General features: G+C 41.3%; 1 protein-coding gene across 5 annotated transcripts in view; it reads left to right on the top strand.

Annotated features, from left to right (window-relative positions):
• The window catches only part of VPS13D (vacuolar protein sorting 13 homolog D), a 75,860-nt gene that overhangs the window by 26,757 nt on the left and 21,919 nt on the right, over positions 1-27,184 (top strand). For 3 of the 5 annotated variants that reach the window (XM_015882329.2, XM_015882326.2, XM_015882328.2), the window contains exons 34-65: positions 40-262; positions 490-564; positions 967-1,173; positions 1,331-1,420; positions 1,551-1,691; positions 2,874-2,996; positions 3,491-3,565; positions 4,842-4,947; positions 5,298-5,450; positions 5,963-6,098; positions 7,204-7,251; positions 7,863-8,013; positions 8,622-8,832; positions 9,550-9,797; positions 10,029-10,220; positions 10,621-10,747; positions 11,045-11,187; positions 11,513-11,643; positions 11,900-12,075; positions 12,178-12,301; positions 12,913-13,148; positions 13,806-13,914; positions 14,118-14,278; positions 14,592-14,700; positions 15,396-15,575; positions 15,706-15,822; positions 16,154-16,303; positions 16,865-17,017; positions 17,793-17,889; positions 18,886-19,034; positions 20,201-20,335; positions 20,608-20,775. In XM_015882329.2, the coding sequence (XP_015737815.1) occupies positions 40-262; positions 490-564; positions 967-1,173; positions 1,331-1,420; positions 1,551-1,691; positions 2,874-2,996; positions 3,491-3,565; positions 4,842-4,947; positions 5,298-5,450; positions 5,963-6,098; positions 7,204-7,251; positions 7,863-8,013; positions 8,622-8,832; positions 9,550-9,797; positions 10,029-10,220; positions 10,621-10,747; positions 11,045-11,187; positions 11,513-11,643; positions 11,900-12,075; positions 12,178-12,301; positions 12,913-13,148; positions 13,806-13,914; positions 14,118-14,278; positions 14,592-14,700; positions 15,396-15,575; positions 15,706-15,822; positions 16,154-16,303; positions 16,865-17,017; positions 17,793-17,889; positions 18,886-19,034; positions 20,201-20,335; positions 20,608-20,775 (4,644 nt within the window). The remainder of the gene's footprint in view (positions 1-39; positions 263-489; positions 565-966; positions 1,174-1,330; positions 1,421-1,550; positions 1,692-2,873; positions 2,997-3,490; positions 3,566-4,841; positions 4,948-5,297; positions 5,451-5,962; positions 6,099-7,203; positions 7,252-7,862; positions 8,014-8,621; positions 8,833-9,549; positions 9,798-10,028; positions 10,221-10,620; positions 10,748-11,044; positions 11,188-11,512; positions 11,644-11,899; positions 12,076-12,177; positions 12,302-12,912; positions 13,149-13,805; positions 13,915-14,117; positions 14,279-14,591; positions 14,701-15,395; positions 15,576-15,705; positions 15,823-16,153; positions 16,304-16,864; positions 17,018-17,792; positions 17,890-18,885; positions 19,035-20,200; positions 20,336-20,607; positions 20,776-27,184) is intronic. The other 2 variants (XM_015882331.2, XM_015882330.2) reach the window with 1 other exon arrangement.

Here is a 27,184-nt window from a genome sequence, read left to right as displayed (position 1 = left end):
GGCTAAGGTAACTGAATCATTCTTTTGTTTTTCCATTAGATTCAACTGCAAGCACTGGATATTCGACTGTCCTACAATGATGTCCAACTGTTCTTAGCAATTGCTAAATCAATTCCTCAGCAGACGAGTGCAGCTATGCCTGACTCAAGTGCTTCAGTTGCTGAGAGTACTGCTAACCCCAGTTCATCACTAGTGGCTGAGTCTTCTTCTTTGACAAGTGAAAACAGAGAGACACCCAAACGTGCGTTGGATCCTGTTCTTGGTAGGTTTTTAACTGTTGTAACCACTGCAACATATTGTTCTGCTTTGGTGATTTGATGTTTTGGCACACGCTTCTTTTTCTTTTTGAAAGCAGCCCTGAATCTTAAGCTTTTTCTCCAGCTTAAATGAAATAAAGCCCATTTTTTCATTCAGGTGTATTTTATTGTAGAAATAAAAGCAAGTAGATAGCTGTCAAGGATTTATAATAGGCTGAATGTTCAATTGCAGAGGTACAGCTGGCTCGCCTTCAGGACTTGGGATTCAGCATGGAAGACTGTCGCAAAGCTCTTCTGTGCTGCCAAGGTAAGCTCAGGTATTTAGTGTTGGCCTTTGGGGTTCTTCCTGATAGCAAGTATTTTCATCCCATCCTTTTAAATGGTGTATTTCACTTCACTTATGAGATTCATTCTCATAGGTGCTGTCTTGTTTCCCACCTTATTTATAGGTTTTCATAGCATTAATAAAGATTAATGTTACATTAACTCAATTTGCAAACATCAGATACAGTCTTTATTCATAGAAAACACCATTGTATTTGTAATCTTTCCACATGTGTGTTTGAATAGAGCACATTCAGGGTACTGATTGTGTTTTGCTATGCATTTTAAGGGAGAGGTAGTCAATTTGTTAATCCGTGTAGTTTTCGCATCATCATCTACTTTTTAAACAAAACATCCTTGTTTTGAATGTTTGGTTTTATTTAAGGTGACTTGAAAAAAGCAGCGAGTTGGCTGTTTAAGAATGCTGAACCTTTGAAATCAGTTTCCCTCACTTCCTCTGGTCGTGATAGCCAAGGGATTGTGCCTTTTCAGTTCATCTCGGGGGTGGAAATTAAAGCAGAAAGTATATGCATCTGCTTTATTGATGACTGCATGGACTGTGATGTTCCCCTTGCTGAGCTAACGTTCTCACGTGAGTACCTGTTTTGCAAAATGAGTTGCATTTATTATATATATATATGTGCATATATGTCATATGTATATGGCAAAGCTTTCCACTCATTGCTTGTTAACACCGTAGTAGAAACTTGATCACACTTGTTTCACATAATTGTTCACTTTTCTGGCAGGTTTGAATTTTCTCCAGCATTTGAGGGCCAACCCTGAAGGCTGTGCTCAATTTACCCTCTCTGGAGATTATTATAACCGTGAGCTTTCAGGTAAAATACTGGGAGTTTTGTTGAGGGACCTCATTATTGAGGTTGTATTTTTAAACTCTTAAGTAGGTAAACAGCATTTCGTGTGGCCTTCAAACATGTAATACATGTGATGTGTTGGGTTTGTTCTCAGGCTGGGAGCCATTTATTGAGCCGTGGCCATGCTCAGTTTCTTGGCAGCAGCACGCTTCAAGCCGCCTCCACCCTTCCCGATTGAAGCTGGAAGTAAAGGCCAAACACCGTTTGGATGTAAACATTACCTCTGTCTTCTTAGGTATGTGGAAATATTCCCTGAGAGCATATAGTCTTGGTTTTCACTTTACTAAAACGATAGGTGGTTCTCATTGAACCTTGCTGGTGTGCCATGGATGGAGGGAGGGAGATTTGGCACGAGTCCCCAGATACTTGAGATAATATTACACACAGGTGTGCATTTAGGCAGCCTGTATTTTATCAGATACTGTGAAAGTGTAAAGACACGAGCTACGTACTTTAGAAGTTAGTAGGAATTCTTTTGTTGGTCGTATGAATTGTATCAAATTCATATGTTTCTTGAAATTTCTCTGTAATCAGAAACAGGCTTTCATCTAAAGCCTTCCATACATACAGTACTTAAAACTGTTTTGTTAGGCTCATCAGTTTTCAGTGCATTGACAGGCGCAGGGGGGAGCTGCTTATTTCTTCAGTCCCTGGGAACTGGAGTTTTCAATTCCCACCTCAGGAAGCTTATATATTTTGTTCATCATTAACTTGGAATTTATGGACATTTCTGTGTTGTGAGGCTGTGTACATTGCCAGAAATATTATGACTTCTGTGTGCAAATCTGTATAATTTCATGGTCAAGGTAAGTGCAGAGGGCTGAGCCTTCAGTTGAGATAGAAGAGCCTTTGTTGTTCCTTCAATATTCATTTGTTTCTCCAACAAGGTCTGTGAGGTTGTTAGAAAGAGGGAAGGAGGAAAAGACAGTCATCAGCAATTCCTTAGAGTTCCAGTGATGCTTTTTACTACTAGCAACAATAGCAGAATGGTTTGATTAATGCTGTTCCAGAGCACTTAATTGGTGTCTTCATATTTATGGAGGAATAGATGTATACCTCTTAAAAAGAAAAGAAAAATGGAAACTGCTTCTGACACAAAAACATCTTGAGATTAATTGCCTTCTCAGTGGGACCTCCTATGTTGCCCCTGGAGTGTCTTGAAAAATGGGGATTCTACTGCAAGTTTAAAAACAGAGAAGTCCCTTAAGAATATAAACATTTGTTTTTGAAGACAGCGCTGTGATTTCATGAGCTGTTATATCTTTAAATTATGTAAGTGGGTCATAGGAAAAGCAGTGAAATAAAACCATTCCCATTAAAGCAAAGCAGGTTTAGGCTTATGAATTTAAACTACTTTTTAACTGCTCTTCTTTAGGCCGTTTCGCAGACATTTACTTTGTGTGCTTTATTCCTCTAGAACAGTATGCAAGCACCAAGCAGTCGTGGATGGAAGATTACTGTAAACAGGACAAAGAAGTAAATGCAATCAGTTCTGAGGAGTGGATGGGCTCTTCAGAGGATTCACCATGTTTTGGACAGAGTATGATGTTAATTAATCTTCCTTTATTTGAAACAATCCTGACATACACAGTCATTTGTTTAATGTATTACAAACATGAGTATTTGGCCTTCATAGCATGCAGTGAATCGTTAGAGGTTATCTGGCCAAAACATTAAGGGTTCCATTTTCTGTTCAGTTGTGTTCCATTCTTTAATATCAAGTCTTTTTCACTGCTTCTCTTTGAGTGAGAACTTGGCACTGCAAGTTCTGCTTCCTTTTTTAATCACGCTTACAGAGCAGCTCTGTGAGTAAGAGCATGTGAGATGGGGCAGCTCTTTCATATTCTCTTAGGATTAATTCTGGAAGAAGTTTTAATAACTCAAATACCAATCTCAGATGAGCAAATGGATGGAGATCATACAGTGTTTGCATGCTGCCAGCTGTTCCTGCCTTCCTGCTGTGTGATGGGGAAGAGTCTACCTATATTTATGTGGTTTTGCTTACCTGCTAACTTTGTCTTTCCTGTCTGCCAGGCCTTCCTCTTGTCTACCTTAGAACTAGGAGTACAGCCAGTTTGACTAACCTAGAGCATCAGATCTATGCTAGAGGTACTGTACAGCACAGCGAGATTAAAAGCTTTTATTTTTCTTTTTTGGAGGTCTGTACCGTAAATACTGTGGTGTGTGTGTGACTTGCCAGTAGAATAATCTCTATATTTTAAAAGGAAAAAAAACCCAAGTGTTTTTATAGAATTTCATCCCATCTATCACCTTAAGGTCTTCTCTGAGCTCTTCAGCAGAGAAGGGAGGAGTACAGCTGTTCCTTTGTGGGAAGACTCTTTGAGAAAGGCTGTATGAATTTGTTGGCTACACAATATCCATTTTTTGAGGTATTTGTCAGGAAGATATTTTATTTTTGTGGGAAAGAAGCATTTATTGCTCAGCGTTTAGTGGGCACAGCAACAAACGAAACAGTGAATTATGAAAAGCTCCTTTTTATGTTAAATCCTTTATTTTCCGGTGCTGGTCTCAAGATGCAACTTAATATTATGTTTTCTTTTGAAAATCAGGCTACGGTCCCAAAAATTACTGTTCACTCAAAAAGAGTAGCCAGGCAATTAAATAGCAGAGTAAAGTTCATCTGGCTCCTGCTCTGTGATTTTGTAGGACCTGAGGTAGGCAGAAAATGATACAAAGTCAAACTCTGCACCAAAAATATATTTTTAAGTTGCATTCAGCAAAAAAACCCCGATGTTTTCATTTTAAAGGATTCAATTTTTGTACTTTTGAATTAAAAAGGATTTCCTCTGGGAGATGTAGAGTTATCAGATTCACATCTACATCAGCACCGTGAGGAATTGAGCTGTTTCTTGTCCTTCATTTAGGAGAAAGCTACATGCAATCGTCAGTACCTCCTTTACAAACACCTCCCCACCTGCTCCCCCCTCTCCTGCCTTTTTACACTTGTGCTTCATTTCTCCTTGGTCGCATGCATGGCTGCAGTGGTTCTCACAACATGATATAGTGGAACTTAATGTAAGTCATCCTTTGGATAGGAATTCTGTGAGATGTTTAATTCCTGTCTTTGAGCGGCTGATTTAACATGTCTGCCTTCTGTCAGCTCTCATACAGAAAGATGAATGTGTTTAGGGAGCAGCCATTTATCTTCCCTCCTAAGTAGTTGCTGGGATTTGGCAGGGGCTTTTTTTTCCTGTCCAAACACAGTAAGTATTTTCACAGACATGATGTACAGCAGCAGCACAGAAGAGGAGAGTAACACTTGGGTGCTTGTTAGTAATGCATCCTTGAGAAACGCCAAACATTGTGTCCTTCTATGGATATTTCTTTCATAAGCATTTAGACAAGTCTTTGTTCTGTCTTACAGCTGAAATGAAGGCCGCAAAACGTAGACAACCATTTGTGCCCTTTGCTCTGAGAAACCATACTGGATGCACTCTGTGGTTTGCTACCCTAACTACAACACCTACCCGGTAAGAAGTGGGATCTCTTCGGCAATACCTGTCTGATTTCTCTGGGATGTCAGCCAAACCCAATTGTCCTCAGTTCTTTTGTTTTCTTGCAGGGATCTTAAACAACTCTCAGTCTTTCTTAGTCAGGAGCCTTTCCTTTGTCACTGAGATATTAACACTACTTTAGAAAACAAAAAGCTAATCCAGCCCAAGTCCCACAACTTTTCTTTATAGCAGAGATGCTCCAGCTCTCGTGGCTCCACTCCAACAGTTCCACATCTTTCATGTGTTGGGGGCCCAAAGGGTATGGTTCTATTTACATGGCTGGGATGTGCTGGGGATTCCAAGTCATGATGTGATTCTCTGTACAGGGCTGCACTGTCTCACAGTGGGAGTCCAGGAGTTGTTCCTGAGGAAAATGGAACGTTGCTGGATGATGCCCATAATGTCAGTGAGTGGAAAGAAGTTATCACAGGGCAAGAAGTTCCATTTGAGTTTGAAGCCAGAGGGAAACTCAGACACAGGTGAAGGGATCAGGTTGCAAGATGCACTTTGACACACTTATATTTGGAACTCATGGGATCATAGTTGTGAAGACACCAATAGATAGTAAAAAAAAAAGTGGATTTCTAATGTTGTTTTTTTTTTTAACGTTTAAAATTCTATATAATGGGGAATTATCAGTAAGCAGATACAGATGTGAGGGATGGTTTAATTGTTGAAAGGTTTTAGGAAGTTTTGTATGTGGTGGGGGGACTTGCTAAGCATAAGAGTTATTGGTGCTAAGACCTGGGAAACGAATATTACATGTGGTCTTGTGTTTTAGTTCTGATGTAGTCACACTTATCAGTGTTGACTGGGGAGAACAGGATAAACCAGGTCCACAAAATGGAAAAATAATTGAATTTCTTTTTCTTAAATGCTAAATTGGTGAGATTTGTTTCCTCGTTATGCAGAGGTTGTACTTTATTTGAACTGTTTATGCTTGCCATATAAGAGAACGCTAAGTAGTAATTTAACTTAATCTAACCTGTAGGCACACACATGATCTGAGGATTCACCAGCTGCAAGTGAGGGTGAATGGCTGGGAAGAAGTCAGCCCAGTGTCTGTAGACAAAGTTGGAACCTTCTTCCGATATGCTGCGCCAGACAAGAATTCCTCCTCTTCCACTGTAAGCTCTGATTCGGGTGTGAGCCTTAACAGACATGTGTAGGTTGAGAGTAATGATGCCTCCAAGGTTTTGGTGTAACAACAGCTCCTACATTGCATGAGATTGCACTTTTTTTCAGTTGGTGTGAACTGGGAGAGCGTGAAATGATGAACTAATGGTGTTAAGCACAACAAACAAACCACAAGGGTAGCCAGCATTTAGCCTGTGCTGAGCACTCAGAACTGCCAATGACAGACGTAATGTACTGGGGACAGAGTAGCAGAGATGCGGAGATTGAGCTTCAAATCAGAGCTACAGGCCAGGCTGGATGTGGCTCTGGGCAGCCTGGGCTGCTGGTTGGTGACCCTGTATGTAGCAGGGGGGTTGGAACTGGATGAGCACTGTGGTCCTTTTCAACGCTGGCCATTCTGTGATTCTATGATACATTTCAGCAGCTATTTTTATTTCTTTTAATGCTTTCTCTGTGGCTAATTTACTTAAAATAAATGACATTGGCAATTCCCTGAAAGCCTGGAGATTGTTGAAATATGTGGCAGCTTGGACCAAATCTGCTTGTCATGAAGGAAAAGCACAATTGTAGTAAGCAGCAGGCTGGCAGGCAGTTGTGGTTGAGACTTGGTGATAGAAATGGTTGTGAAATGTAGAAACTAGCTAAGCATTAAGGTTAGCTACTAGAGAAGATGAAAGCTGAGGTCTTTTTGGTACAAAATAGGATTAGAATTTACTACTATTACCACTAAAAGGATCCATTAGTCTCTTATTTGGATAATTCCCGATGGTTTCATATTTAAGTATATAAGGCATCATCTCTGTCTGAAGCTTGGTTTGTGAAAGAGGAAAGTGCAAATGAGCAGGAACTGCTATTCAGGAACATCTGTGGGTAGTTAGTTTTTAATGAATGCTTCAGCTTCATTCTTCTTTTCAAGCAGTATTACAATTAGATTAGGCTAATACAGCTCCCATGTCTTCAAAGTTGTGTTGAATATGAGAAAGACCAAGTAATGACAGTCCTTAATTTATTTTTCTGCAGTAATGTTCTGTGTTACAAGTGACAGTAATATCTTAAAGTGAACTCTTCTGTCTTTCCTGTTTGTTTTCCTTCCAGCTTGGAAGCCCAATAAATAGAACGAACATAATACATCCACAAGTTTATGTGAGTATATCTTCCTGTTTTTTGAGAGCTACCAAAGTAAGGCTAATGTAACTCTGCAAGTGGACTGGCCTCTGCTTTCCTGATAGGAAACAAATCAAGCTCAGCTGTGACAAGGTTCTTTAAATGCCAGTTATCACAGTCTGAGCAAGCAGTTGAACTAGGTCTGTGCCCACAGAATAAAACTCTTGACTTTTGGAACAGCAAAGCAGTGCAGCCTGTTATCTACTTTGCTGAGAAATCTGGACTGATTGAAGTCACTCTGACTTTTTATATACAATGAAATAAGTGCTAAGTTTGAAGACTGAAGCTAATTTTTATGAATATCATACTCTGTAGTTCCAAAACTTGCTGTGCTGTTGTAAGGAAACAGGGAAGTAAAATTACTCTCTGTTGCACGAACGTTTTAGTCTAAATAACATAAGCAGAAGAGTTCTACGTACGGCTCTTTTGAGACTGCTGAAGTATTTGCCTGTTACACTACATTGTTTTGGATGCTCTACTTGGTTGCACTCCCTTCACAGATCCTCTCTCCAGCATTTAATACTGCAGTACTGACCTGTGCCTGTGTTAGATACACTTATTACCTTTATTGCTTTTCTGTTATCTTTCAGTTTTCTTCATTGCCTCCTGTGCGTGTGGTATTTGAAGTAACCATGGAAGGTAGTGCTCGGAAGGTGATCACTGTGCGCTCAGCTTTGATTGTGAAGAACAAGCTGGAAACACCCATGGAGCTAAGGCTGGATAGTCCTTCTGCTCCTGACAGTAAGTGGTGTATATTCCTTCCATGTGCAGAATCTTCATTTACCTTCCCTGGAAGATTCATTGCTGCCTGTAACAGCTAACAGCAAAGTCAGCCTCCCTGGTTGGCGAATGGGTGTTGTTAAAAAGACAGTGACCAGCAATGTAAGCTAGAGAAACCAGTAGGATTTTCTGAATGGGTCAAGCAAATAGAGAAAGCTGAGGCTCTGTAAAGGTGGATTTGAATTTCTGTACGTGCTGTGTTAGACCTTTTAGCAATTGGAGGTATAAGGTGTTGGCATGCTGAGGTGAAGTCTAGAAGTGTAGTGATGTGCTGATAATTTACCAAGAGTATAATGAATGAGATATACCCTAAGGTATCCCAGGAAGAAGAATGTGAGCTCCAGCAGTTTCTGATTTGCAGGCCTAAATTCACCCCCCCTGTAATAGGGCTGAGAACAGTGGGTTGATGCTTGAAACACAGATCAAGTAGCTTGTTTCACTTTAAAATGTAACTTCTTGCTCTAAAAATTAATTGGGACTTACTATTTGTAAACAGCATCCAGTAGAAAATACATTTCAGTAAATGAGCTTAATTTGTTATTAGTGTTTCCTTTTCTGTTTGGTTGCAGAACCTGTAGTTCTTCCAGCAGTTATGCCAGGAGATGCCTTTGCTATTCCACTGCACCTCACATCTTGGCGTTTACAAGCCAGGCCAAAGGGACTGGGAGTCTTCTTCTGTAAGGCTCCAATTCATTGGACTAATGTTCAGAAGACAGCAGAAGTTTGCAGCAGCAAGCGAGAGTGCCATTCCATGGAGTCTGAGAACAGCCGGTTTTTCAGGTTGATTTAAGCCCTGATTGTTTCTCTGTAAACTGTTATCCTCTTCTGGATATTGAAATGCTGTGAAACTAAATAATAGGAAAGAAAATATGTAGAGGCTTTGCAGTTTAATAGGATGTTTTACTTGGTCGCTAGCGTAATAAGAAAGCACTGAATGTATAGCTGTATTTCTGCAGGGCTTCTTAAAGCCCGTATGATGTTACCTGATGGCAAACATCTGAGCATAGAATCACAGAACGGCCTGGGTTGAAAAGGACCACAATGATCATCTCATTTCAATCCCCTGCTGTGTGCAGGGTCACCAACCAGCAGCCCAGGCTGCCCAGAGCCACATCCAGCCTGGCCTTGAATGCCTGCAGGGATGGGGCATCCACAGCCTCCTTGGGCAACCTGTTCCAGTGCATCANAGGCTGCCCAGAGCCACATCCAGCCTGGCCTTGAATGCCTGCAGGGATGGGGCATCCACAGCCTCCTTGGGCAACCTGTTCCAGTGCATCACCACCCTCTGGGTGAAAAACTTCCTCCTAAGATCCAACCTAAACCTTCCCATGTTGCAGTTTAAAACTATTCCCCCTTATTGGTTAGTGCTTTGTTTACGCCTGTTTTGAAGGATGAAGTGTTAGAACTAATAGCGTGGACTTCTTGTACAAAGGCAAGATTTAGTTATTCCATGGAGTTCATTGGTGACTTCTGACACACACCTGTTTGTCTTCACAGATTTTGTGTGGCGATCAAGAAAGAAAACTACCCCGATTACATGCCCTCCAGTATATTTTCTGACAGTGCTAAACAGATTTTCAGACAGCCTGGCCATACTATTTATCTTTTGCCAACAGTGGTGGTCTGTAACTTGCTGCCTTGTGAACTTGAGTTTTACGTTAAAGGGATGTCAATCAGTGGCACACTGAAACCTGGCAAGGAGGTGGCACTGCACACAGCTGACACATCTCAGAACATTGAGCTTGGTAAGATGCTTTATGGAACACAAAATGCTGGCGTCAACAGTGGCTGCACTTGTGATGCTTAGGCACTAATTATCCTTAAGCAGAGATGCTTTAGAAAGCATTTTGCTGCTTTTGGACTTAACAAGGTCAGAGATCTTTACATGGAGTGGTTTTACAAGTTAACATGGGTGAGCTACGTGAAAGAGCAAACAATAGGAATGATGATTGTTTCTGTTGTTCTGTTATTCCCAGGTGTACTGTTAGAAAACTTCCCATTCTGCAAAGAGCTGCTGATTCCTCCTGGGACACAAAACTACATGGTGCGGATGCGATTGTATGATGTCAACAAACGCCAGCTGAATTTGACCATAAGGATTGTGTGTCGTGCAGAGGGTTCTTTGAAGATCCTCATTTCAGCACCGTACTGGTTAATCAACAAAACAGGTGAGTATAGTGGCTCTATTGCAGGCGAATAAACACGAAATAATTTAGTAGTCTTTATGTAGCTGCAAACAAATTGGCCTAAGTTAGACTGTTAAAAATGTGGTTTTCAGAGGCTGAGATGCCTTCAGAAAGCATCAGATCTTCAGCAGTAAGTTGCAATTTTGTTGGTGCTGTCCGAGTTGCACGATCCTTTTTCACTTGTGGGCTCCATGCTCACAGCTATGATGGGTTTACCCCTCCAGAAGCTCAGGTGGAGATTGTGGGTGCAGAGTTGGAATTTATGCAGGCTAATGGCTGACACTGAATTATTCTTTAATGGGAATAGCTTTTGCTGTTCTCACCTTCAGTTCTTGTGAGATAATAATTTGCTAACTCCTTTTCTTTTTGTATTTCCTTAAAGGATTGCCCCTCATCTTCAGACAAGATAATGCCAAAACAGATGCAGCAGGGCAGTTTGAAGAGCATGAACTTGCTAGAAGCCTCAGCCCACTTCTGTTCTGTTACGCTGATAAAGAACAGCCCAACTTGTAAGTACCACTGAGAGAGGAACAGGGGGGAGGAACCTTGTTAAATATGGCTGTAATTGGCAGAGGATGGTGTGGGTATGTTAGTACAGATAGCAGCCAATAAGGGAAAGCTTTTTCCTAGTATCCTATTGAGTGGTGGTAGCAGCCACTTGGAAGCCGGTGTGCAGCAGAGGTGTGGTGAAGGATTTTGGAAAGCAAACTTGTCAGTTATTTTATCTGGCTTCAAGGAGGAAGTTTACTTTATCCTTGTCACCACCTGATCCTTTCTTTACATCTGTGTTTCCTTCTTACCCTTAGCTGTACAATGCGGGTAGGGAAAGGCATCCATCCTGAAGGCATGCCAGGCTGGTGTCAGGGCTTCTCCTTGGACGGCGGTAGTGGTGTCAGAGCCCTTAAAGTGATCCAGCATGGAAACCGACCAGGCCTCATTTACAACATTGGTATGTGCTGATAGGACATATGCTTCATGTGTTGAAAAGGGGAATAATTACATTGATTTACCTGGTGATTTGAAAAGAGAGGGTTTTCTTTTTTTAGCTTTGGTGCTTATCGTCTCTATGTTCTCCATGAGATACAGAGGGTCACAGGTGGCATAAAAGTACATTTACTATTAGTATTTCACATGTACAAGTGGCATGGCAGAAATTGTACATCTTAGAAACACACTGGAAATCATTATGTTAAATGTAGTTTGAAAATTATCTTCAGGGTTTCTTTTTTTGCTCCTAATTAACAGCATGACTTTTAATTTGTGTCTGTTACCAGGCATTGATGTTAAGAAGGGCAGAGGACGTTACATTGATACCTGCATGGTGACATTTGCCCCCCGTTACCTGCTAGATAATAAGTCCAGCTATAAGCTTGCCTTTGCTCAGAGGGAGTTTGCCAGAGGCCAGGTAAGAGCCCTCCTTTCTGTTCCACCTGGAGTTAGGCACAACATCTTCTAACTGCAAAGAATACTGATGTTATTCCTGAAAGTATTAAGGTCTGATTACAAGAACTTTCTAATTTGTTATTCTAATTTTGAGCATTCACCTGGCAGGTGGATGTGAGAGGTGTATGGGTTTGAAGGTGCGTTGTATTTGAGAGGTGTATGGATTAATGATATTTTTCATGCCCTTAGGATATTTATTTCCTGATTTCTATTATCAGGGGACGTCCAACCCTGGTGGCTACATCTCCACGCTGCCTGGCTCCAGCGTAGTGTTCCACTGGCCACGCAATGACTACGATCAGCTGTTATGTGTGAGACTGATGGATATCCCAAACTGCATTTGGTCTGGAGGATTTGAAGTCAACAAAAATAACTCATTCCATATTAATATGAGGTAGTTATTGCATGCAAGTGTTTTGTGACCTGCAGAACACTGAGAGCTGCAGTAATACCCATCAGAAACCCACCTGTCCTGAACTTGCTCTTTCTTGTACAGGGACACCCTGGGAAAATGCTACTTCTTAAGGGTAGAAATTACTCTTCAGGGAGCCACATACCACGTTGCATTCAGTGACACGGATCAGCTGCCACCACCTTTTCGCATAGACAATTTTTCCAAGGTAAAAGAGCAGAAAATAATGATTTTCTTGTTTTAAATTTAAAAAGTGGAAAAAATTCTCTTAGATTTAAGTTAGGGATCTATCCAGCTTCTGTAAGAAAATACAGTGAAAGTGTGTCGCAATATGTGTTTGTATATCATTATCATTTTCTTGAACTTAGTTCAAATAATAGTGCCTGTGTTGTGGCTTTCATAGGTCATAGGGATGAAGAACAAGTTTCATGTCAGTGACTATAAAAAATCAGAGGATTTGTCTATTGGACAGTAACTTACAGTCTGCCTTGTAATTAGAACAGGAGACACAGCTCTTGATAATGATTATTAGTCTGGCTTTTGTTACTGAATTGCTCAATAAAACTGGGTGTGTCTCCTTGTTTTGATGGGAAAGGTTTGAGTTGCTACCATGGAACTAAAGAGTTTCTGATGGATAAAAGCAAAGAAGATTATTTCTGGTCCCTTTGAGATTATCTTTGAGGTTCAAATGCGGGGGGGGAGGGAAGTGAGCTTGAATGTAGTTCAGTGATCAACGCCTGAAAAATGAACAAATGATAGCAAAAATGTAACTGATGGAGAATTGGTGTGAAAGTAAATGCTCTTTCATTACTGTTACAGGTCCCAATCGTTTTTAATCAGCACGGTGTTGTTGAGCCAAGACTGTACACTGAAGTGAAGTCCATGACCTCCCTGGATTATGCATGGGATGAACCCATCCTACCACCATTTATCATGCTGACAGTTAAGGGAGCAGGCTCCTCAGAGATCGTCTGCAGCATGAATGACTTCCAAGACAGCAAACAGCTTTATTATGAAAACTTCATTTATATTGCTGCTACCTATACTTTCTCAGGGTAATTCATTAGATATTACACTAAAAATGCCAAAATTCAGGAGTTGTCCAGGGCTAGAGCTCCCAATACAAAAAGAACAGAGAGCTGTTGGAGAGGGTCCAGAGGAGGGCCACAAAGATCATGAGGGGGCTGGAGCACCTCCCCTGTGAAGACAGGCTGAGGGAGCTGGGCTTGTTCAGCGTGGAGTAAAGAAGGCTGTGGGGTTACCTCATTGCAGCCTTTCAGAACCTAAAGGGAGCCTACAAACAGGAGGGGAGTCAACTCTTTGAAAGGGTAGATAACAGCAGGACAAAGGGGAAATGGTTATAAGTTGAAGGAGTGAAGATTGAGGTTGGGTATCAGGGGGAATTTCTTTACTATGAGAGTGGTGAGCTGCTGGAACAGCTGCCCAGAGAGGGTGTGGATGCCCGTCCATCCCTGTAGGTGTTGAAGGCCAGGTTGGATGGGGCCCTGGGCAGCCTGGTCTGCTTTAAATGTTGGTGGCCCTGCCTGTGGTGAGGAGGGGGGGGGTTGGACCTTCATGATCCTTGAGGTCTCTTCCAAACTGGGCCATTCTGTGATTCTGTGTATCTCAATAGATTTTTGGTATCCTTTATTTGTTCTACAGAAGTCACAGCTGCTCTGACTCAACATGCTGATGTTTTCTTGGTGTTCTAGTTTACAGGAGACAAGTGTAAGACCAGTTGCTTCGAACAGGGATGCTGCATACGCAGAGCTTGTCCTTGATGTTTCTCCAAAGACACAACGGGTTATCCTGAAAAAGAAGGTACCAATACATGGTTGATTTTATTGAAATACTGTTGCTCTGTGATGAAATAAAATCAGGAGCTGGTAGAAGGAAAAACGAAAATTGTAATGATGGTACTTTGTAAGGCTAGTTATAAGTTATAGCATGTGATAGGAAAACAGAGCAGTAGTATTTGCTCTGAACTGCTGTACTCATTGAAATCTTGAATTCTTGTGCAACAGGAGCCAGGAAAGCGATCCCAGCTTTGGAGGATGACTGGCACAGGAATGCTCTGCCATGAAGGCTCCTCTGTTCCTCATAACCCTCATAAACCTTCACCACAATCTGTGGAGTCTTGTATGATTTTAGATATTGCTGGTCTGGCAGCTGTCACAGATAACAGGTATTGCAAATACAGTTTGTAGTGAAACTGTACAATGTCCTTGAATGCATGCTTTACGTGATGTTTTCCGAGTAAGGAAAGGAATTATTGTGAAGACCTGTATGAGCTGAATTCTATCTGGTATCAGGAACAGGCTTCACAATCACTTCAAGATCATCAGTATTTTTCCAAGTCAAGGCATATTTAATATGTTTTTCAACAGCTTGTTATTAAAACACTCGAGAACTGAGATGAGGGAAATGAACAGAACATGGGAGTGAAACCAGAGAGCTGGAATCATCCTCAGTTTGGGTTTGTTGTGCTTTCATTGCAGGTATGAGCCCCTCATGTTGAGGAAGCCTGATCGGCGGCGCAGCACCACCCAGACATGGAGTTTTCGTGATGGGAAGTTGACCTGTGGTATTCATGGACTGGTTGTCCAGGTCAGTACTGCTCATACTTCAAACTTGTTTTCACTGTTCCCCTTATGGATAACAGGAATTTGAGCTTGTTATTGAGAAGAGGTCAAAGTTCTGAGTCCAAAGTTTGGGTTAAAAAGGAGACCAGACCTACAGAGCAGCTCATGTTCTAAACAGAAGTTCAAAAGTTCTCATCAATTACAAGTAATTAAATCCTGCATTATTATTTTGAAAGTAAGTAACTACAGAAATAATAGTATATGATTGTTGAAAATAATCGGTATAATATAAACAGAGTCTCAATATTCTCACAGAACCAATTTGAAAATGCTGAAGTGTCAACCAATAGAGTCAGATTTTGTTAAAGCATTTTGCTACTTGGGCCATTTTTATCCATTGCTTACAGGCAAAAGTTGAATAAATTATGCTACATATTGTTGAAGCAGCAAACTGTGTTTGTGGTGACATATATTCTTTCTGGATATTTCAATGATCGTTTTGTGATTAAATTAATGCACCTTAGCAAGTTACTTCCCAGCTTGCAGCAGCCCAGAAGCCCCTCATTGCTGCATTAAGGTGCCTGGGGCTGAGTTTCAGTCTATTACTCCTTAGATGGAGAAGTGAAACACGCTTTAAATTCATGTGTATGAACAGTTATCCAAAGTTCTACCTGTCGTGTTTTTTTTCTGTTGTTTTTGACTTCTTTTTTTTTTATCCAGGCAAAGGGAGGAATATCAGGTCTCCATGATGGAGCAGAAGTTGTTCTCGGTCCAGACACTTCTCTTGAGCTTTTGGAGTCGGTTCCACCAGAACAGCAGTTTATAAACCAGAAGATGAGGCCTGGCTCAGGAGTGCTGGCTGTTCGAGTCATCCCAGATGGGCCAACTCGAGTTCTGCAGGTGAGAGTCCTTCATTAACCTGAATTATTATCTCAATGTTTGCTTGTGCTTGAAGCGCATTCACACCCTACGCCTCTAAATTCTTAGAAATAGCTGTTATTTATGAATAATCTGCTTTGTTTTTTATTAGATAACAGATTCTAACCAACGCAGAAACGATCGTTTATCCGGCGGAGGAGACGAACTTCCAATTACAGAGCAAGATCTACGCAGACTGAAAAACCCAAATGCAGAGCAAGAATTAGAAGTGAGATGTTAAGCTTCATATCTTTCTATTCTCTTTCATCTTCTATTTTTTCAAAGCTGTGTGGTGAGGTTTTGGTCTGGTTTAGTTTCACTGTCGTTCCATTTTGACCACGTTTACCTCTTGCTGTGAACATGTACATTTTCCTGCTAGAACTCCTTATTCTTAGATGCTGGGTTTGTAAGTCTGTGGTCTCTTTATGTGAAGAATTAATCATTAATTGAACTGTTCAGCAGCTCCAGAGATAAGTCTAAAATCAAACTTCTTCAAAGTATATATTCAGTACCACAGGCTTTTCTTCAAGGCTTTTCTTCTTCTAATGCTCTTCCTGTAGGTGCTCGTGAAACTGGAAGGTGGAATAGGATTGTCATTAGTCAACAAAGTCCCTGAAGAGCTCATATTTGCAAGCCTCACAAGAATTAATGTCCACTACACACAAATGTCAGCAAGTCAGGTGCTGGAGCTCAGCGTGCAGGATGTGCAGGTATTTGTTGTTATGAAACAAATATGTTTGTGCGTGGGTCTTCAGGAATGCTGGAAAGTGTTTGGAGCTCTTAATGAGATTTCAGCTCCTAAACATCAGAAGTTTTTCTTGACATCAGTTTTGGTCTTTCATTGTCCTCTATTACTGATAGTTTAGATGATGAAGATGTATTTTGCTCCATGTTATTAATTTCTAATTGTTTGGTAAGTTAGATTTTTTTATTTTGGTGCTATGTAATGAAAAAAAGCCACTCAAAGCAGGAGTCCTGATGCTGAATATCACAGTATGAGGCACAGAAACCTCTTAACTGTTGAATTTCCAAGTAGATTCTTATTCTGACTTCAGAGTTTTGCAGTTCAGTCTTTCAGATTCAGAATGAGCAAATGAAACTGTGGTAATTTCATCTACATCATTAGAACTCTGTTCCCATTGTGAGTTTTCCTTCATGAATTGTATATTTTCTTTTAGATTACAATAATAAATGGATACTTCTGAGTTAAAGAAACCTGGTTTTGCTGCTTGTTGTGACTTATTTTGTTGTTTATCTTTTCCATGCTATAGGTGGACAACCAGCTCATTGGCACCACGCGGCCTTTTATGCTCTTCCTGACACCTCGAATGAATGAAAATGAGCCTGTTGTGGAGACTGCTCCTGCAGTGGAAGTGAACGCCATGAAATTCCCCAGTAAGAATGCACTGACTGATATATACAAGGTAAACCACAGACTTTTGGTTGTGCCATTCAAATTTCAATCTGGTTCAATGGTTCACCTGTTCTTAATTTTTTACTAGCAATCTGAGTGAAGTCATTTGTTGAATGAGGATTGAGGCACTCAGGCAGGACACACTGTCCACATTCTCGTCTTCATAGTGCTTGAAACTGCAGTTCGGTGATTAACAGGGTTTAAAAAAATAAAGCACAAATTAATGAGATCACTGTAAATGTCCATCATGTTATTTCTCAAGCCAGTTGCTCTTCAGAATTAGTTGGTTTTGCATAGTGAACCCTAATATCTGTGCCGTGTTTTTGGTGACTTGTATGCAAGATGGTGGCAGCATGAACTCTGTTTTATGCCCTACAGTAATTCATTTTGTTGGGAATTTTATCCACTAACTGGAGTTTTGTGAGGGCAAAAATCTGTGGTTATCAAAACCACTTGGAATCTCCGAGTGTGTATTTTGACACTCTTAAAAAGCAGCTGGTTTCACTGTTGGAATCCAGTTTTGGGTCACATTCTGAAGCATCAGTATTGGGTAACAAGTGCAGTACATTCAAACAACAAAGAAATCTAACTCTGCAGTTGTAGGTGAATTCAAGTGAAGGAAGCTACCAAAGACATTTTTGAAGGTGGGAATATTGATACAGTTCCATTCCAATGAAAATACTCTGTTAAATAGAACATATTGAACATATTGTCCTATTTAATGTCTTGCACAGGTTGTACTTCAAGTGCTAATACTGCAAACTGAGACTTGTTTATCTTTTTAGCATCTGATGATCACTGCCCGAAAGTTCACTGTTCAAATTGAAGAAAAGCTGCTTCTGAAGCTGTTGAGTTTCTTTGGCTATGCTCAGTCTGAATCAGGTATGGCACTGAATTACCATACTCATTTTTACAGTATGCTTAGCTGTTATGATCTTTGCATATGAATGAAGTTCAGAATGACTAGTGAGCTCTTAACTGCTTGGAGATTTGCACTGCTGGACAGAGCTGGAAAGCTCATGTCTCCATGGCCCCAAGCTGTTTGTGTATGCCCTGCTTGTTACAGTGTTCAGGCAATGACCCGTGTACCTGGCATTGTCCAGTGTGCAGTGGCTGAGCCACACCTCTCTGGGAAGTTCAGTGTTCATCTTAAGCTTATGTAGTTGGATTCATCTAACTTAATCTTAGCTTTGTAGTGAAGAACAAAAAAATAAAGATACTGAATTTACCAGTCTGTCCTTTGTTTAAGTTTACTCCAGTGCCTTTTTCTGTTTGCTTGCTTACTTTCTGTACAGTCTCTAGTTTATCTGCTCATACTGATGTCATCCAGGATGCAAACAGTATCTTTTTTGTCATTTATGTTCGAAGTGTTCAGCTGTCCAGCCTATTGAATGTCTTCTCTGTGGGTGTTTTCTCTGTTCAGTAGTGATGATTGAAAGTATCAGTGTTGCTTGCTTTGTACAACATACTGATAATTGGTCAAACAAGGAAGGGTAAAGAAAGCAGAGAGGAAAATGCTGTAAGGTCATGACTGTGCAGTAGGAAGGAAACTGTCTGTAGTTTGTATCACTTTGCTTCTGTGTGATGACAGATACATTCAGATCCAGATTAGAAGCTTAAACCGTGTGTTTGGGTGACTTTAATGTTATCTAACTACAAATATATTCAGGCTTTAGAGATGCAGGTGGATAGGAAAAGAATTCTTCAACCTCAAAGGTCAAGTTTGTGTCAGGAGGCATGAGTAATTTTGCTGACTACCCTAACAATTGCACATTGTTTTTATTTATATAGAGAAACCTGTAACTCCATACAGAGTCTGCTTCCATAACTGCATATGTGTCCAATTTATTCTAATTCCTGTGTTTTGTCTGCATGCAGAAGTTGAAAAGTATGATGAAAACCTCCATGAGAAGGTGGTTGAAAAAGGTGGGACACAAAAGCGATACTACTTTGAAAATCTGAAAATCAGTGTGCCTCAAATCAAGTTGAGCGTCTTCACTTCCAACAAGTTACCTTTGGATCTCAAGGTAAGCCTGAGCTTCTAGAGAGTGTGCTTCCCAACAAGGAGATGGTGTGTTCTGTGTGTTAACTGTCACAGTTAACGCCTTGTTCATTCAGTTCTATAGCCCAGGGGAGGAGGGAGAGAACAACAATCACAGTAGAACCTTTGTAGAGGTTTTTCTAACTACCTCTAATGTTTCTGGAAGGCTTTGACGTGGCAGTCTGCTCATGTGGAGGTAGACAGATTATTTTTATTAGAGACCACTATTAACAAAGTCGCCTTATGTAATATCTGATAGTTAAACAGGAAATTACTTCCTACCAAAGTGAATAATGAGGGCTACTCCAGTTAGTCATCCATTTACTAAAAAAAAATAAATAGGCCCTTTCTTGCATACATAAATGGGACTGTAATTTACCTTAATTACCTGCAGATGGCAGAAAAACTCATGTTACTTCCTACTGAGTGTGATTAGGTGGCTACTGTAGGAAATGCAGCACAAGTATCAGGCTTCAGATTTCCTGATCTTGGTGGCTGTGCTAATGTTGTTATAAAGAACTGAACTAAAGCAATCTAGAGCAGAATGTTTAAAGGACCTTCAACAATCTAGTCCAACCACCTGATATATAGACTGTACAGGATACAGGTGGCCCATGGGCTAATTACTGTCTTTGTTTTCTTCCTTGATGATAATTGAAAAGACTGGTTAAAGAATTTGGGTACACCAAGTGATGAAACATGCCTTAATCTTACAGGAAACTAGGGATGTTATTCCAGCTCATCCTGACAATTAATCCATAGAAGCTCAGCAAGGCGGAAAACACCTTGTTTTTATATTGTTTAAATAGTTTAACTGACCATTAAAACAGTTAAAGAGAAGTGCTAAACATGGAGCTTTCAACACGCTTTGTTTTGAATATGAATGTCAAGTGTAGGAGGCTGCGTACATCTTGAAGGGTGTTTAATCACTGTCTAATTACTGAACAAATGTTCATTAATTTGTTCATGTCTTGCAAGTAAAAGGTTTGTAGAGTGACTGCCCTCTGAATCAAAGCATCTGCATAGCAGTGGCAAACTGCTCCAGCAGATAAGCTTTTGGCTTGTTATCCATTTAAAGATTAATTCGTTTGAGTGCTGTGAATGAGACGTAGAGGGGGAAAAATTAATTAGCAATATCTTTTATTTAATTAGGCATTGAAAAGCACACTGGGATTTCCTCTAATCCGATTTGAAGATGCTGTGATTAATCTGGATCCTTTCACTAGGGTCCATCCATATGAAACTCAGGAGTTTATCATTAATGACATACTGAAACACTTCCAAGAGGTAAGTGTCATTCAGATTTGGGTGAGGGAAAGGCTGAAGTTCTGCTGATAGATGAGTTCTCTAGTGAGGACTGGGGGGACTCTTGGTTATAAAGGGTGTTACTTGCTTGGGTATGCAGAGAAATACCATGATAATGTAAGCACCACACTTCAAGGTGAAGCTGTTCTTGTTCTTAGTGATACTTGTGTGTTAATTTATAGCATTTCTCCATTTTTAATCAACCTTGCTGCCGTTAACACGAGAATATTTCAACCTTCCTGTTGCTTTTACAGGAGTTGCTTAGTCAGGCAGCAAGGATTTTAGGTTCTGTGGATTTCCTGGGCAACCCCATGGGGCTCCTGAATGACGTTTCAGAAGGCGTTACTGGACTTATCAAGTATGGCAACGTTGGTGGTCTCATAAGAAATGTCACGCATGGGGTATCCAATTCTGCTGCAAAGGTAATAATTACCATAATAAAGTTTGTTAAAAATAGGGAATGGGTGGAACAGAATTATTGACAGACTTCAAATGGATTGCTTCCTATTCTGTTTGTATGGTTAAAAAAATGGCATCTGGAATGTAGATCTTTAGGAATGCCTATATGTGCATTTCAGAGATGCTGGTAACCCTGCACAAAGCAGTGTGCCATCTTATGGATGTCCATTCGTTTTTCAGATTGAATGCAGTAGTTAATGATGTTTTAGGTCTCTGGCTCAGGTGTGGCATCATCTCCTGTGTGCACGTGAGCCGAGCTGTATTACCTTGGTTATCAAAACTAAAGCTCTATGGGAACTGGAGTACTTACAGCATTACTTGGTACAACTGAAGAATTATTGATTTTATTTTGGGGGGCTGATTCAGCTGATGCAAAAGTGAATTGTTCTACAAATGCTTCAGTTGCTTTTCTTTTCATGTGCCACATAGCTACAAACTAACAGGTTTTAGATTGCTGTGCCTTCAGCTTAATGCCAGGATTGGTGCGCAGTGAACATTCTTTTGTCCATCCAGATAATGACTGAGAGAACACTATTCTGTCAGTGTTATTAACTGAAAATAACTGCTTTGGTGCCTAAGAGAACACAGCAGCCAAAAGCAGGAAAAGATTTTGGTCATGGTCTGCATGATGTTTGATACCAAGCAAACAAACATATGCTGGTGGGTAGCACTGGAATAACATCTTGACACGAGGGCTTTGTTATTATTAAATGTCATTTATTGTAGTTCCTAAACATGGGAAGTCTGTGTGTAAGGAGAAGGATGGTGTCATGAGGGAGATGTGGCAAAGAGACCTAAATGAGGTTTGGTCAGAAGGGATTAAAAGTGCTTTCTGTGATAGTGAGCTGTAATAGCTGGTTAGTGGTACTTTAGTGTACTTGCAGGTAGGTGGCATTAAAGTGTGCAGCAGCTGATACAGCCAGGTGAAACTGGCACTCAAGATCTGCCTTGCCCTGTCTTTTTCTTGTGGTGAGAAAAGAAGATCAGAAAGGAAAGAGGTTGTATTTGCATAATTACACACAGCTCCACAGGGATGTTTCCAGCTGCCATAGAGATCATTGCCAGGTACGTGGCTGTGAGCTGAACTGTGAGGAGGATGATATAAACTTTCTCTAAACCCATTGCTTCATTCCCTGCGTTACCCCATTAGAACCTTCACAGTGACTTAAAATACTGCGTCGCCGATGCTCATGTCTTAGTCCTGTTTCCATCTCATCTGAGGTCCACACAGAGTGCTGTAAAGATGTGCTTAAGATGTCTTGAAGTGCACGTGTTGTTAGTGTGAGCACTACAGATACAGCTTATCCACACTGTTGAGTGGGATCCTCACTGAGCTTCTGTAAGACAGCATCCATCTGTGCCAGCGCTTCTGTCCACGCTTCCTCCTCATGGCTCCTGTCTCCTGTGGCCCATCCACTCCGCCCAATAGAGAACGTTTCCTTACAGTTTTCCTTTCCATAAAGCGTTGTTTCCTCACTGCAATCACATCTGCAGCAACAGGCTCATAAATCTTTCTCTAAAAGGCACGAGCCTTCCTCTGTTTCCCACAAGGGCAAGGTCACGCTTTGAACTTTGCAGTCATTTGTAACCAAGGGGTTTCTGAAACAACATTTTCAAAGGCAGAGGGGCTGTTGGATGCTGAACTCCTCTCGAAATTCACCAGGACCTGAACGCCTGCTTCCCGTTTATACCTTTGAAAATCACCCCATGGACTGTTTATTTGCCTTGCCAGGTATTTTTTCTCTCTTTCCTTCATACATCCGAAGTGTCTGAGGTGCAAGGCTCACACTGTTGCCTTCTAAAAACCTTTCTATATTGATTGTGTATTTATTCTTTCCTCCAGTATTACCTTTGCTGCATGGAAGATGGTCATAAAGAAGGCTAAGATGATCAGGATGATTTCCTCTGTGTGTCTTCTGCTACTCCTAGGCATCTAAATCTGCCTCAGGTTTCACAGTTGTTTCTGTGCAGTACAACTGCACCTTCTGACAGCATGTGTGTGTGTTTACAGAGTAGAGCATTGTTTCCTACTCTACCATTAACACGATCTGTGATCACGTTATGTTAGGGAACAAAATAGAGGGGAAAATAATTCCAATTACTGAAAAAAATCACCACTGAAACAACAGATCCATTTCACTTCTCTCCCTTGGTGCTGTCTATAGAGAAAAGGTCATTAAATGCCTTTTCACCACAGACATTTCCACCTGGTTCAGCTGTGCCATAGAGGTCCTCACATTCTGCAGCTCATCTAGTGTGGCTGCTAACTGATGTAGGCAGACAACCCAGCCTCTCTCCTGCTTGTGAAAGAGATCTCCATGGAGGTTGTTCTGGGTACCTGACTTCAAAGTGTCTTCAGTAAAATTCTATACTGGATTTTAAGATGAATTAGCTTTTAAGATGTGAATGGAAAATAAACCTAAATGCTGCAGTCATTGCTTTAAACCTAACACTGCTTGACTGAATTGAAAAGTAAGCGATTTGGGTCGTATCTGGTTTTGTCATTTTATTGCTTTTGTATTTTATAGTTCTGTTGCTTATCCCTGTAATGGCTTTTCCATGCATTTCAGAGCACACAGTGGGTAATGCCTTCTTTCAAGTGAAGAGCTGCAGTGTATTTAAGTTGGCACAAAACCTTAGGTTAAGTAAAGTTCACTATAGAGAGGTTTGTAGATTTTATCCCTTGGAGACACTGAGTTCTGTATTTTAAAAAGTTCTTTGATCCTAAATATAGACACCTGAGGGAATTTCATTCCCTCTGAATGGAGCCTTCTATAGTTGCCATATGCGTAGAAATGTCCTGAATTCCTGGCATTCACACTTCATTTCCCCTTCAGGCATAATGGTTCTAAATCCTAAGCTGTTCCTGTTTCTGAGGTGTTTCAGTTAGAATGGAGTTCTGAACACTGTGTCACTGTCTGAGCTGTCTGTGACCCCAGCACATCCAGCCCAGCTGGGAGCACCTCTCTGGGCACCCTGTTCTACCTCTGGACCCACTCAAGCAGGTGTATGGCTTTCCTGGGAAGTATATGGGTAACTGTGCTGATTTTGAGCTCTACTTTGGGAAAGCTGGTGGTTTTCCTTTACAAGAGTAGTCTGGATATTGAAATGGTGGGATTTAGTAGCCACGGTCACAGGTGGTTCAGCTTAAAGGTAACATTAGGTGGGTTTTCTTGTTTGATTGGTTTTAGTGCTCTCTTCTTGTTCTGATTCATTTCAGATTAAGGTTGTTCTCCTTCCATCTGCCCCACTGTTGTCCAGGGGTTGGTGCAGTTTGTCCAGGTAATGCTGGAGGTTCCAACTGTGAATATAGGAATGGACTTATTTATCATGTAGACAGAAGGAACTGTGGTGTGAGCCTACAGGTGTTAAATAGCCGGTGTGTTGTGTCATATGTCACAGTTAGAATCTGAAGGAGGAAAAATGGGGTGCGGGTTTGGAGTTCACACTTCAGTCCTGACACGAGGCAGGCTAGGCCTCCCTGCTGTGTGTTTTAATGGGGAGCATATAGAAGGTTGTGTTTGATATGTTAAATAGAGATTTAAACTCAGAATCTCTTGGGTGTGCATCCCTGAGGAGGGAAGACAACGCTTCTGTGTCCTGAGGAGATCTCCAGGTCTGTGTGCTGTAATACAGATGGTTGCCATCAGTGTTACCGATCCGGATGTACAGAAGGGATGGCAGGCCGAGGGAATGGCCTTGCATGAGGTCTGCTCCGGAGGTAGGAACAGGTAATACATGAAAACAAACAGTAAAACAAACAGTAAAACATAGCCCTGTGTGCAGGCAGCAGCAGGGCTGGTAAAGAAGGTGATTAAATACAGTCTGCCCCAGTGCTGGTGTGTTGTGCTGTGTCAGCTCCATGGACCGGACTCAGGTTTTGGCCTCAGGTTTTCTGAATCCAGAGAGTTTGGGTTGTTGTTTTTTTTTTAGGGAGGGGGTGATGGCAAAATAATTCCGTTCCCAAAACACAAACAAACAGAAAGACCTTAAAGCTTGGCAAGAGTTAAAGTGGAGGTGGGGGGGCAAGGGGGGATTATCTGTTAAGAGTATTAGTTGTTTAATAAAGAGCGGTTGTCCTCCAGATGAACCCGCCAGTGACTCTGCAATTGGGGTCATTCCAAGTTCATGCTGTGGACTTTTGACTGCCTTCTGTGGATGTGAAAACAGCCGGCAGTCCCGCAGGGATCACTCGGCGGCCCGGTAACACAAAACTGTCCCAGCGGGCACCTGCCGGCCTGGCCATAGGGCCCTGAGGAGCCAGGATGGGGACACCCAGCTGTGGGCGGCCGCGGGTTGCCGGCCAGCAGGCCCTGTCAGGAGGCATTAGGGGCTTAGTTAACGAGGGGATGTGAGCTAATTAAAGTGCCTTTCCTTTGGTTATATGACACGGAATCTCAAGAAACGTATGTTTGTACAGCGGGAAAAACCATTGTCTCGGTGTCAGTAATTCAGAGAGGACCAAAGTTGACGCGTCTCTTAAAATGAGAGGCTGATGATAGCGTTGTGCTGATTTAGGGTTTTCTGTATTAAGGCTGTGTCAGATCTGTTCTCAGCTCCGTTACACACTGCTGACCTGGTTATGAGTGTGCCCTGGGCTTGGCCGAAACCATCTTCTGCAGGGGCTGTTCTATCTAACCTATGAATTAAAGCAGAAAAAGTGCCCTAAGCCCATTGTGGCTGAATCCACAAACCTTTCAGTCTCAGCTCCTGAGCACTTATCTTTTGGGGAGGGGGACAGAAGCCACAGCCAGCATATCTTGTGGAGCAGCTTCAGATATGCAGGAATTTTAAATCTGAGGAGAAAAATAACCACTATTCTTTCAGAAATATTTAAAGGCCTTTGTTAGTGCCATTACAATGCAAGGTTGAGCAAAGAGGAAGATAGGGGAATCATAAAATCACAGGGTGGTTTGGGTTGGAAGGGACCTTTAAGACCATCCATTTCCACCCCCCTGCTGTAGGCAGGGACATCTCCCACCAGCCCAGGTTGCTCAGAGCCCACCCAGCCTGGCCTTGAGCATCTCCAGGGTGGGGGCATCCACAGCCTCACTGAGCAACCTGTTCCTGTCTCACCACCCTCACAGTAAAGAATTTCTTCCTAATATCTAGTCTAAACCTACCCTCTTCCAGTTTAAAGCCATTTCCCCTTGTCGTGTTGCTACATGCCCTCATAAAAAGGGTATGCGCCAAGGGAAGTGTTTCGTTTGGAACTGTTGTATTTCATTGCCAAAAGCTAGTGCAAAATCTCCTCTAAAATAGATATAGCAGGTTTGAGAGACGTAGAAAATAAATATAATTTTAATGGTGCTGCTTGAAGGCAAATAACCAGAAGGGATGAAACATAACAGGTAGGCATTAAGTGCTTAGATGCAGTGCGTTGTATTACATGGTTGAACAGCACTTGGAAAGCTTCCTCACCTTCCTTGTTGAGTAAAAGTCGTTAGGTTCAAAACATAAAAGTGAAACTCCAATGGAAGGAACCTCTCATTTCTAATGCTGTCAATTGACTTGAGTTTGTGTTGTCATCTGTAGTTACATGTTTACAAGAGAAGAGTTCAGTGCGCGTAATGTGCTGACATTGATAATAAAATGTATTTAGGTATTATTTAAAGAAACAATAATGATAAGCTAAGAAGACAGCTTAGAAAAAAAGGTAAAATGATATTCTAAGTAGTTACATAAGTAAAACATTTTGCACCAGGTAAGTTGAACAAAATACACTTTGGGAGGGGGGTGTTCAGTATTCCCCAGTTCACACACTGTGTTTCCATGCATGAGGGTTTTTTCCCCATATGAGTGTGACCATTGCCTGCATGGGGTGTTCAGTTCAAGAGCAGCATGAAGGGCAGCAAGGAGTGTTCTTCAAAGGCTGAAAGCTGAGCAAACCCTGTGATTTCTAATTGCAGTGCAGTTGGTTATGAGGTTTGCGCTGAAATTCAGGCTAACCTGTATTTAATTCAATTTAATCACTTTCTTCCTTAACATTCCATGCGATGTTCAGCTTTGCTCAGTCAATAATATTTGTAAAAGTGCAATTCTCTGATGCTAGAATTACAATGGAATGTTTGGACTTAAGTCATAATTGTGTATTTATCCTTTTGGGATGTCCTTCGAGAACAAAGCAGTGCCAAAAGCTTAAAAAGACTTTAAGAGATTACTTAAAACTGATTTCCATGCTGTGTGCCTCATGCATCTGGCTTAGAGGGAACATGCAGTACAAAGTCTAGAATTAACTCTGTTTTCGTTTGCTCTGAATTCTTCCTGTGCCCCGTAAGCCTCATTATTTGGCATCAGCTTGGATTCACAAATGCTGTATATGGTTCTGTTTTGTTGGTAGTGCTGTTTTGTGTCCTGCTGTTGATTGAAACA

The sequence above is a fragment of the Coturnix japonica genome, chromosome 21 (assembly GCF_001577835.2).
Source record: "Coturnix japonica isolate 7356 chromosome 21, Coturnix japonica 2.1, whole genome shotgun sequence".
Classification (NCBI taxonomy): Eukaryota; Metazoa; Chordata; class Aves; order Galliformes; family Phasianidae; genus Coturnix; species Coturnix japonica.
This window is presented reverse-complemented; position numbering and strand designations above follow the sequence as displayed.